Raw genomic sequence first — 12074 nt, forward strand, 5'->3', positions numbered from 1 at the left:
CCGGTTCCCTTTGATCACACTATCAGCAATTAGCTTAGCTCATGTCTTTAGGAGTGTGAAATTGAACATTCCAATCCACAAATTGATGGAGCAAGGCTATAGTCTTTGAAGAATAAAACTTTAAGGAAGGCGAAGCTGAAGGTTTAGAGATAGCAGCAATCAAAGCATTGTCTTCACTAGCAAACACAATGGCGTTAAAGTGAAGCGTTTTCAAGCAATCCATGGCCCATTTCCAGCTTTCAAAAGAGGCATCAGTCTTACTATGTATGCCTACAAAAGAGTTCCTTCCATGAAGAAGAACTTTACCTTCTCTATTACGGAGGATCCATGCCGCTCCACTTTGATTATTGATCTTGTCCCAGGAAGAGGCAATGTCACACTTTAACCAACCTATAGGAGGAGGTTTCCAACCAAAGAGGATCTTCTTTTTCCTTGCGAGATCAATGGATTTTTCTTGAAATTCCATGTTTTTAACCATAAACCAATGATCAACTTCTTCGAAAATTTCTTTGATAAAGGATGGACCCAAGGAAAGATTTCCTTCAAACAAGAAGGAGTTTCTGTTTTTCCAAATCGACCAAATAATCCAAGGTCCACTTCTTCTGATCTTCTCTGGGATTAAGTTATTCCTTCTTGTCTTTAGAACATAAAAAATGTTGGAGTAGACAGAGGAAGGGTCAAAGCCAGGTTCAGGGTGAGGAAAGTTACTTTCTGCCCAAATTTGTTTCGCAACCGTACAGACAAAGAGAGCATGATTTAGAGATTCTCCCTCTAGGCCACAAATCTGACAACGTGAGTCAATCTTCATACCTCTTTCAATCAGATTATCAGCAACAGGGATGGCTCCACTTATGACTTTCCATAGAAAAATTCTTATTTTTGGAGCAGAGTCTGTAGACCAAATGAGATCTTTGATACCATTTAAGGAAGGAAGTAAACCACCTGAGATAAATGCGTCTTTCTTGGCTTCTCTTTCTGCAAACCAGTAGCCAGATTTAACCGAATATTCTCCAGAGCGAGTATGATTCCAAATGAAGTAATCTGGAGAAGTTAAAACTGGTTTGATTTTTTGGATGATTTCCTTGTCTTGAGGAAAGAAAAGATCATCCAATAAGTTTTGATTCCAAAGATGAGAGTTAGGCAGCAGGAGATGATTAACTCTAAGATTAAGATCAACTAAAATGTTCTTCATCAAAGGAATTCGCATACGCTCACCATCAACCAGCCAAGGAGAAGACCAGACTGAAATTGAGGAACCGTTCCCAACCATAAGCCTCAGACCTTTAGAAAGAAGTTCTCTGCCAAAAAGTATACTCCTCCAAGCAAACGAGGGTCTAGATCCAAGAGGGGCAGGAAGGAAAGAGCCATTAGGAAAATATCTACTCTTTAAAAATCTGCTGAGAAGAGAAGAGGGAGAAGACAAAATCCTCCAAGCTTGTTTGGCAAGAAGAGCTTGGTTGAAGGTTTCAATATCTTTGAAACCCATTCCACCACGATCTTTTGGAATGCATAACTTGTCCCAGCTTAACCAGTGTATCTTAGCTTTATCTTCCGAAGATCTCCACCAGAAACTGGCCATAGCTGAGGTGAGATTTTTACAAGTGGTTTTAGGTAACCGGAAGCATGTCATCGCATGAATAGGCATTGCAAGTGCAATAGATTTTATAATAATTTCTTTTCCTGCTTGGGAAAGAAACTTTGAATACCAACTCGACATTCTTCCTTTCATCTTGTCATAAATATAGTTAAGTAGTTCTACCTTAGAACCGCTAAAACACTCCGGAAGACCAAGATAGGAACCAGCTCCACTTTCTGAGAAAATTCCAAGCTGTGTCTGAATCTGGCCTTTTAAGTGAGGATCAATGTTTTTGCCAAAGGTGAGAGAAGATTTGGCTAAATTAATGACCTGACCAGATGCTTCTTCATACTTTTTGAAGATCTCTTGAAAAACTTTACATTGATCAATGTTAGCTTTGAAGAGAAACAGACTATCATCTGCGAAAAATAAGTGATGAATTGCAGGGCCATCATTAGAGAATTGAATACCACTTAACTGACCATTATCAGAAGCTTGGTTGAGCATATGGGAGAGTCCTTCCGCACAGAGAACAAAAAGGAAAGGAGATATGGGATCGCCATGTCTAAGACCACGGTTGGGAGAAATGAAACCATAAGCTTGGCCATTGAGAAGAACCGAATATTTGACTGTAGAAACACATTCCATAATCCAAGCAACCCACCTAGGATGAAAGCCGAGAGATAAGAGAATGGCCTTCAGATAATTCCATTCTACTCTGTCAAAAGCTTTTGACAAATCAGTTTTTGCTGCCATAAAATTGCTTGAGACAAAATCATGGGTTCTGAGGCTATGAATTGACTCATGAGCCAAAATAATATTGTCCGAGATTAGTCTATCCGAGACAAAAGCAGACTGAGAATGAGAGACTATTTCTGGTAAAATAGATTTAAGTCTTGAGGCGAGAATCTTGGAAATGACTTTATACATCACTGAACATAAGCTGATGGGGCGTAGATCAGTCATCAAAGTCGCATTTTTCTTTTTGGGGATGAGACAAAGCTGGGTATAATTCCATTCCGAAGGCATTATACCAGTCTCAAAGAAACTAAGAATTTCTTTGGTTAGCTGATCACCAACTATATCCCAATAAGACTGAAAGAAAAGACTGGACATACCATCAGCTCCCGGAGCACTATTTGGTTTAATAGAGAAAACAGCTTCTTTTATGTCTTCCGGAGATACTTCCCTGATTAGGAGACGGTTCATACTTTCTGTGACTTTAGGTGGAAGATCCCTAAACAAAAATGAGAATCTTGGAAATGACTTTATACATCACTGAACATAAGCTGATGGGGCGTAGATCAGTCATCAGAGAAATGAGAATCATGAGATGTTTAAACTCTAAAATTGTACAAAACCCCTAATCAAGTAAGATTGGTCATCTTAAAGGCCCAATTGTTTTCAGATGCGCTGATTTGATTTGACCCGGCCGCTGGTACACCGGTTTTGAAACATTTAAAAATAGGAACCGGAAATTTATTTATATTGGTGGCTTCAAACACAACTACAAGTTTTTTGGTACAAGGTAACAACATCTGTTGATCTAGAAGCAGCAGCTAAGTTGCAAGATCTCCACTTTTTAAAATCGACCAGTTTATAGTTTCACGAATAAGAAACGCAGGCTTCATGAAAATGATAAACAAAAACTAAACAGTCATATTGAGAAAACAATGCCTTTGCCTGTTTTTTTTCAACTGAGATTCACAGTCCATTTCATGTTATCCTCAGTCAGACCCATTTGCAAGCTTGTCAGAACGGTGTAGAGTTTCTCCGAGACAGGTCCAAAGCTACCTTCTCCGTACGATACTCTGCGTAAACAGAAAAAAACAGGCAAAAGATTGACCCCACTTTATTGGTGGGTTTTTGTTTAAATGAGGATACAAAAAGACAGTTTTTGTGTTACCTTTTGCCTTTGTAAGTAATGCTTCCAACGGGAGAGACAACCACAGCGGTTCCAGTGCAGAAAACCTCGTCCGCCTCTAGTAACTCATCAACTGTCACATTCCGTTCCTCCACCTGCATGATACCAGATAAACATTCTCTGTGACCACTAGCAACTAGCAAGTTGTGATACTAAGATCACCTTTTAAAGATCTGAGAATCTGAGGAAAGGGAGAGAGATTACCTTAAGCCCTTGGCTACGAGCAACGTCAACTATACTTTTCCTTGTAATCCCTGGTAAGATGGTTCCTCTTATTTCAGGAGTAGAGATCACATTATCCTGGCAAAGAGAGTAAGCAAGCAACAACAATTTGGTCAAAAGGTTTCTTTATAAGAGAATAAGTAGCTTGAGATGTTTTGCAAAAGTCTTCACAAATTAAGATGGTGCCACTGAGACATCTCCTAGACTCTATATGGCATCACTGAATACCGAAAGAGTTGATTTTCTTTTACCTTGACAATGAAGATATTGCATGAGGAGACCTCCTCAAGATATCTTTTGTAGATGCAATCAAGGTACAATACATCGGAATATCCTTTAGCTTTCGCAACAGACTGTGCTTTTAGTACCTACATTTTAAGTTGTTAATGAGTGAGTGAGTACATAAGCCAGTCCAAAGAGATGTTAGCAACTTCAACTTTGACTTACTGCAGCATAATTGCCAATGGTTTTAACACCTCCAGTACCACCAGGTGTCGCACGGTGAAATTCACTTTCCACAATCAAATTGATTGGCGACACACCTTCTTTGAAGTAGTTTCCAACAGGAGAGACATAGACAAGGAAAGTATATTCTGGTGCAGGAGCAAGACCAAGAACAGCTCCAGTTCCCATTAGCAACGGTCTGATATATAAGGAGCCTTTACCTGGAGGTGGGACCTGAAAAACAAGACATCGAATCATATTATTAACTCATAACAGCCAACAAAACTTTTTTGTAATAACTTCATCTGCATACCCAACGTTTGTTTGCTAAGACAGTTGCTTTGACAGCTTCGACAAACTGGTCAATGGTAGGAGCAGGCATACACATCCTCTCAGCACCACATCTCATACGTGTGGCATTCTCTTCAGGACGGAAGAGGAGGATATTCTTACCGTCTTGCTTTCTGTAAGCTTTCATCCCTTCGAACAACCCCTACAAACAGAAGTACACAACAACACACAGATAAGACTTTTTTTTATAAACATAAACTCCAATCTTTTCATGGCCAGATTGTGTTTCAGTGTCAAGAATCTAGGAAAACAAAGCCGTTGAACTCCTCTAAAAGATTATTGATTAGCATATTAGACTAAGCTCTCATTATATTAAAGGACACAACTAGAAAACAAAAGTCAACGGATGAAAGGCTTTTCTACTACCAAAGAAAAGACTAAGCTCGTTCTATGAAACTTGTCACAGTAAAGGAAAGGACTTTGAGAGACTAGGAAACGGAATGAGACAGCAGTAAAGGACTTTGAGAAACAAGGAAACAAAAACCTGTCCGTAGTTGAGTACACCAGCAGATGGGCTGACTTCAATGTTCCCAAAACGTTGCAACTCACCATTAGAGAACTCACCCCCAAGGTTACATTTCATGACGTACATGTAATCGGTCGGCTTAAGACCGAACCCGATGTTGTCCCAATCTATGTCGGCTAGTTCGGTAACATCCTTACTACTCCACAAAAAAAAAAAAAAAAAAACCAATCTCATCACCAATAACAAAACAAAACAAAAAGAAAATTGATAGTGATTCAAAACAAACCTGGAAGAAGAGTTTGAAAGCACGGCGTTGCACCGAGTAAGGGAGACTCCACTTGAAGAGACAGAGGAAGAAGAACGCTGAAGCTGTGAATAAATACAATCGAGAAATGAGGTCAGATGGAAATCGAATGAATGGTGTAGAAAAGGGGAGAAAAAAGAGTGGACCTTGATGGAGGAAGTCGATGGCGATAAGTTCCGAGTGAAGGAGAATGAGTGGAGGCGCGTGGTGGAGGCGCGTGAAGGAGAAAGCAGGTAACTTTGATTAAGACTCGGGGAATGTGTAGCTCTCTCCATCGTTCGTTTCGAGTCTTTCTTCTTTCTTCTTTCTCTTTGGGTGTCTGTAATGTAATGGGTGACGGACGGACGGAGGCTATGTGCGTTTTCCTTTCAGCTTCTCTTTTTACCCTAACACCTTTTTTTCAAGTTTTTAATTTGTTTCTCAAATTAAATAATGTATTATTAATTTAGTAATCTAAACAAGTTTTTAATGTGCAACCCCCACAGTAGGTTTAACCCATATTAATTAATTTCATAATTAGTAATATAAAATATTATATTTACAACTATATATATTATCTTTTTATTTATTTTGAAACTCTCAACAATATATTGTTTAAAATATTTATATACAAAAATAAAACAGTATATATTAACCTTAATTTCATATTCTATTTAAGAAACATGTTACTAGAAAACTATGAAATTTTAGTACTTCATTTAAAATATTAATGCAAATCAATTATATATATATATATATTCAATTTTAATTATAACAAATCTATTGAGAAAAAATTAGAAAATATTACCAAAATTTAGAATATATTTTCTAAAATAATGTATTAATGTAATAACAAAAACAAATTAATAATTCATGTAATCTTCCAAACTCAAAATAGTAGTGTAAGTTTTATTGATAAAATATAAAATTGAATATTCAAACTCAATGATAGTATTTCAAATTTTACAAAAGATAAAATTATAGATAATAATAAATAAGTTTTTGAAATGCACCACAAAAAAATAAACTATATATGCTGTAAAATTTAAAGCAATCTAATAATCTGAAATCTTAATTAAAAATAAAAAGAAAACTTAATATCATAACATCCAAAAAATATCTTATATCAATAAAATTTACTAAAATAATATTAGAAAATTGTCAAAAATACTACATTCATAATACTATTTTTCACTTTTACCCTAACCACTTTTACCCTTACTTTTAAAAGACATTAAAATCCTAAGGTTAAATAATTTAGACTTATGAGTTAGACTTGAGGGGTGAGATATGGTTTTTTAGAATGTGGAGTTTATGGTTCTAATAAATATATAAGCAAATACTTTACAAAATTTTTAAAATAGTTTCAAAAAGAACTTTTGAATTTGAAAAAGAAAATATGGAGAAAAAAGTTCGAAATAAAAAGAAATTTATAAAAAAAATTGAATTTGAAAAAGTATAATTCCAAAACATAAAAAAAACTATTTTAAAAATTTTGAATTTTTTTTTCTATTTTTATTTATTTAAATAATTACTTATTATATATAAATAAATAAATTTAAAAATCGTATTAGAGCAAAATGTCTGTTTGTTGATGACAAAAAAAAAGCAAAATGTATAAATTAAAGAAGAAACATATTTTGAATTAGGTTATCTATTTGATATTTCATAATGTCATTTTATTGTACCTAACTCAAAAATATATTAGTAAGTAATAAAATTTAATAACAAAGTAAAATATATTAAACAAATCACTATATGTTAATGATGCCGAATAAGAAATATAAACAATAATATTATTAAATTACACAATATATAACACTAAAATGGAAATATATTTATAAAATAAATTATAAATATCAGCATGTACGTGCGGGTCAAATTCTAATGTTACCTTAATTTATTGACTTATTCGAATTCTAAGTCGGATTGAATTGTTAATCATCTTAGTTTTGGTTATTTCACTTTTTAATTAATATACTAGTTGAACAGAAAAAAAATAAGTGTGATCTGTAATATTTTTTTAAAAAAATAATGCAAGATAATGAGAGGCAGATTACTTTTCTTTTGTAGTTGTCAGTTGACAAACGAAAAATATTATATATCTGTCGTTCTCTATACTATTATTTGCGAAGTAATTTTTAGCAACGGAGCTCTCACGTTAAAAGTTAGAGCGGTTAATATCTATAATACCCTTGATGAATTTTATATATAATTAATTATACAATCCAAAACAAATTTTTATTAATAATATTAACTTTTTAAAAAATAAGATAATTCTTATATATTTTGTTGTTATCTTAAAACATATTTTCAATTATAAACTTAAAAAATAAAATATAAAAAATCATAATAAATTCAGTGGTTAAAGTCAATGTTATCTTTAATAAATTTTAATTAAACATATATATTTAATTAGATTTTTGTCATATATATATATATGTTTGATTTAATTTTTTTTGAAAACATAAATAATAAGTTATTATGCTGGTCTCTCACGTTGAAAGTTAGAGCGGTTAATATCTATAATACCCTTAATGAATTTTATATATAATTAATTATATAATCCAAAACGAATTTTTAATTAATAATATTAACTTTTTTAAAAATAAGATAATTCTTATATATTGTGTTGTTATCTTAAAACATATTTTCAATTATAAACATATATAAATTCAGTGGTTAAAGTCAATGTTATCTTTAATAAATTTTAATTAAACATATATATTTAATTATATTTTTGTCATATATATATGTTTGATTTATTTTTTTTTGAAAACATAAATAATAAGTTATTATGCTGGTTTTTGAATTAATAAAAAATAAGCTAATAAATATTTGTAAAACGATTAAGTCCGTATATGCGGGCAAGATACCTAGTTAGACTTTACATGGAGAGACCAAAAATGTTTGTAAAGCGAAAGAAAAATGACAGAAAATGTTGATTGACCAACCATCTACATTGCGTTAACTCCCATAAGTAAAAAAAAAAAAAAGACCGGAAATGCTTATATTAACAAAAACAAAAGAAAAGGACCAAAAGTGTTCTCTTTATCCAATCTGAAAAGTCTATTAACCAACTACTTACGTAACTGAACTCCAATATAAAACGTGTGTTTCGTTTATGTTTATCCTCTGAGTGGGATAATGATGCCACCACTGAGATTTGCCAATTTCTCGAGGGACCCGCTTGTTTTCTTGACAAGATTAGCCGATAACATTGGATAACTTTGACCTGAATTAACTAGTAAGAAAGTTAACATTTAAATGAGAAAGATAGCCTGACTCTGTTCTTATTATTTAGTCTTTTTCTTATTTTAGAGAAAATTGTCAAAACAGAAAAAAAAAACATAATTGTCCATATGGTATAAAACTATATTTGTCCATTTATTCGCTCTTTTATCCTTTTTATTTCTAAAATTTAATGAAATAAATAGTTTTATGAATCCAAAAAAATATTAAAAATATTAACAATTAATAAAGCACTTATATACACAAACACATATTTTTTGTTGGTTAAAACCTTGATAAATAAAATTTTAAAATTATGTTCCACTAAAAGTAGAATTCGTCTTCTACGGAAAATGAGTTAGTAGAAAACGAATTCCAGAATAAACAAGTTCGTCTATTTTTTTTAGAAGAAACAATCCAAAAATGATTAAAATTCTAAATATGGAGAATGCAAATTCTACTAATTGTAAAGATCGCTACTTTTCTTTTGAATACAGTTTCTACTTTTATGAAGTATTCTAAAATTTTGGGTATGCGAAATCTAAACTTAACACGAACGTCTACAAAAAGTAGAAACTTTATTCAAAATTTTTGTCATGGTTCTACACAGTGTAGAAGGTGCCTTCTACGGATAAAAACCCCAGTTTTTCTGAAAATTAAGAAAGTTTCAGTTAAGAAAATATTTTAAAAATATTCTAATTTCCTAAAACGTGTTCGGGTCGATTTTCTTTGTCAAAATATCAAAAAAAAACATGATTTTGGCTTTTCTTCTTCATAAATCTATGATTTCTCCATAGTTTGTCTTGTGATTTTCAAAAACTCTTGTTCTATGATGCATATTTATATAATATGTGGTGTTTGGGAATTTAGTGTAAGCACATGATGGTTCTTTTTGGCTGATGATAAAGGGGGTAGGCTACTGTTATTGGAATCAAGTTCTATTAGAAGATTTTAAAAGAATAGTTTTGGAGGATTTTAGAAACCAAATGCAATTAGGTTACATGATATTTTTGATCCGTGTCGTGTGTTCTTTTTTTTTTTAAATTGTTTTCACATTTTTTCCTTTCTAAAACATTATGGGATTACATTTTTTTTTCTTTTTCCATTAAACTTTTTAAAAATGATTTTTATTTATGTTTAATTTGATTAAGGAAAGGTTAGTTTTGGGATTATGGAAAATATTATACTATATGAAATTTAGTGATGGTTTTATACCATAGGGACAACTATGTTGTTTTTTTGTTCCGTTTTGGCAATTTTCTTATTTTATCAGGTCTATCTTCAAATTACTAACGAGGTGATCAATTCTTTATTTTTTCTATATATACTATCTTTAAGGCTTTTCGAATTGTTTGAACTACAGACTAGTGAAGTGAAGAAGGGAAACAAAATCAAACATTAGTATAAGAGAAGGCAGGAGATACAAACCCAAATGATTTGAACATATCACTCTATGGTTTCTTCTCTTTCCATGTCTGCGATTATGCCGGTATTGATTATGATCCATCCTCTATCCTCTTCTACAAGATTACGACCCATCCACTCTTCCAATCTTGAGTTCAACCGTTACTCTTTTAAATATATTTTTTCTATTTATTTGATATGAACACAATCCCAAGAACTAAATTAAAAGTCTAAAAGCTAGGTTTTGATCTTTCTCTGTTTTGTGATAGACACAAACATGGCTCGGTCTTTAGGAAGTACTGCTTCTGTTGAATCATGTAAACAGAAAGCCATGCTGTAAAACAGCAAAAGCAAAGGCTTTGTTAGGATAAATATGTATTTAGTTGAGATAAACATGTAATATATTAGAGATAATCTTCAATGTAAAGTCGGCCAGGTCACGTTGTATATAAACTGAGCTTTAGATTCACGATGAAACACACATAAAATATTCAGTACTTTCTTATTTCTACATGGTATCAGAGCAATAGATCCAATTTCCAAAAACGATCGATTGCTTGTTTGATTATTCTTGGTCGTAACTCTCAGCGAAGGTATGGGAGATGAAAAGGGAATTGTTACCGGCGTGACCGGGGAGAAGAGTGAGAACTCACCTTATTTGATGTTCTCGGCGGATAATCCAGGTTCTTTGATCACTTCTGTTCAATTGAAAGGAGAGAATTACAGTGAGTGGGCTACGAAGATGATGAACGCTCTCCACGCCAAAAGAAAAACTGGTTTCATCGATGGAACACTCAAGAAGCCGCCGGAGGGACATGCTGATCTGGAGTCGTGGCTGAGTGTAAACTCAATGATTGTGGGATGGCTGCGAACGTCAATCGAGCCACGAGTAAGATCAACTGTGACATTCATAACGAATGCTCACAAACTTTGGGATAATCTTAAAGAAAGGTTTTCCGTAAGGAAAAAGGTACGAGTACATCAGCTAATGTCCAAGTTGGCTTCGTGTAGGCAGGACAGACAGGCTGTGATTGATTATTATGGTAGTCTAGCAAAGATGTGGGAGGAATTTCAGACGTATAGACTGCCACCAGCTTGTACGTATGATGCAGCTGCCTTGTATGAGAAGGAAAGAGAGATGAGAGAGTTCATCAATTTGTTATGGGGTTAGATGAGTCCAGGTTTGGACATGTTGTTACAGCAATTATCGAGGTAGATGTTTTGCCTGATCTCGGAAAAGCCTACAATAAGGTTGTATGTGAGGAGGATTGTTTGAATCTGCTAAGATTCGAGAACATCAATAGGAGGCTGTAGGCTTTGTTGCTAGGCGTCAAGGAAGTAATGCTGATTCGAGAACAGTGGCGGGTGGTTCGCATGATGACTATGTCTCACAATCGTCGCAAAGCGGAGGAAGAGATCGAACCTGTTCAAACTGTGGAAGAACGGGCCATGATAAGTGTACATGTTGGCAGTTAATCGGGTATCCAGAATGGTTTACAGAGAGAGGAGGAAGAGGAACTCGAGGTTCTTCAAGAGGAGGTGGTCGCAGTAATGGTTTATCTCGGGGGAGTGGACAGTCGAATGTAGCATATGCAACATCTGCTAATCCAACAACTGCCTCCACACCTAAGCTCACTCTGGAACAGTGGAGAGCGATCACTCAAATCATCAACAACAACAAATCAAACTCTTCTGATAAGCTGTCTGCTAAGGACATGGGTGATTTAATCATTGATATAGGAGCATCACATCATATGACGGGAGATATCAGTCTTCTTGTCAATCTCAAAGATGTTTCGCCGTGTAACGTGGGCTTTGCAGATGGGAGTACCACAGTTTCAAAGAAAGTGGGCGTGTTGCCATTGTCCAATCACATCTCATTATATGATGTGTTATATGTTCCAGACCTGAATTGTTCTTTGATTTCAGTATCAAAGTTACTCAAACATTCAAATTGTTTCGCGTTTTTCACCGATACAATATGTGTTTTGCAGGACCCGTGTTTGAGAGCAGGTGAAGAACCCGATGGGGTGTACTATTTTACGGATGTCAGAGCTGATAGAGTTATAACAAGACTGTGAAGATTGAGGATTCAGTTTTGTGGCATCATCGGTTGGGGCATCCAACGTTTTCAGTTTTATCTTCTTTACCATTGTTTTCTGGTGTTGGTGTT

The 12074-nt window shown here is 33.9% G+C and overlaps 2 protein-coding genes across 2 annotated transcripts; both read right to left on the reverse strand.

Annotated features, from left to right (window-relative positions):
- Positions 1-34: 34 nt before the first annotated feature.
- On the reverse strand, positions 35-2785 carry LOC106358754. The gene has a single exon (XM_013798557.2). The coding sequence runs from the start codon at positions 2783-2785 to the stop codon at positions 35-37; it is 2751 nt and encodes a 916-aa protein (XP_013654011.2).
- Positions 2786-3039: 254 nt separating this feature from the next.
- LOC106360576 (branched-chain-amino-acid aminotransferase 3, chloroplastic) lies at positions 3040-5693 on the reverse strand. Its single transcript, XM_013800196.3, has 9 exons — positions 5434-5693; positions 5270-5352; positions 5002-5179; positions 4480-4659; positions 4170-4400; positions 3974-4090; positions 3705-3800; positions 3483-3595; positions 3040-3387 (listed from the first exon to the last, which is right to left on the reverse strand). Exons 1-9 carry the CDS (start codon positions 5560-5562, stop codon positions 3270-3272), a joined length of 1245 nt encoding a protein of 414 aa, XP_013655650.1. The 5' UTR covers positions 5563-5693; the 3' UTR covers positions 3040-3269.
- Between the last annotated feature and the right edge of the window lie 6381 nt (positions 5694-12074).

This window comes from Brassica napus, chromosome A1 (genome assembly GCF_020379485.1).
Source record: "Brassica napus cultivar Da-Ae chromosome A1, Da-Ae, whole genome shotgun sequence".
NCBI lineage: Eukaryota > Viridiplantae > Streptophyta > Magnoliopsida > Brassicales > Brassicaceae > Brassica > Brassica napus.

What these genes read in the sequence shown, in the direction of transcription:
- LOC106360576 (XM_013800196.3), bottom strand. Translation starts at nt 5,562, where the DNA reads ATGGAGAGAGCTACACATTCCCCGAGTCTTAATCAAAGTTACCTGCTT. An exon ending in GTGTACTCAACTACGGACAG is followed by an intron (nt 4,660 to 5,001) that starts GTTTTTGTTTCC and finishes TTCTGTTTGTAG; the next exon opens with GGGTTGTTCGAAGGGATGAA. An exon ending in TCTTAGCAAACAAACGTTGG is followed by an intron (nt 4,401 to 4,479) that starts GTATGCAGATGA and finishes CTTGTTTTTCAG; the next exon opens with GTCCCACCTCCAGGTAAAGG.
- LOC106358754 (XM_013798557.2), bottom strand. Translation starts at nt 2,785, where the DNA reads ATGAACCGTCTCCTAATCAGGGAAGTATCTCCGGAAGACATAAAAGAA.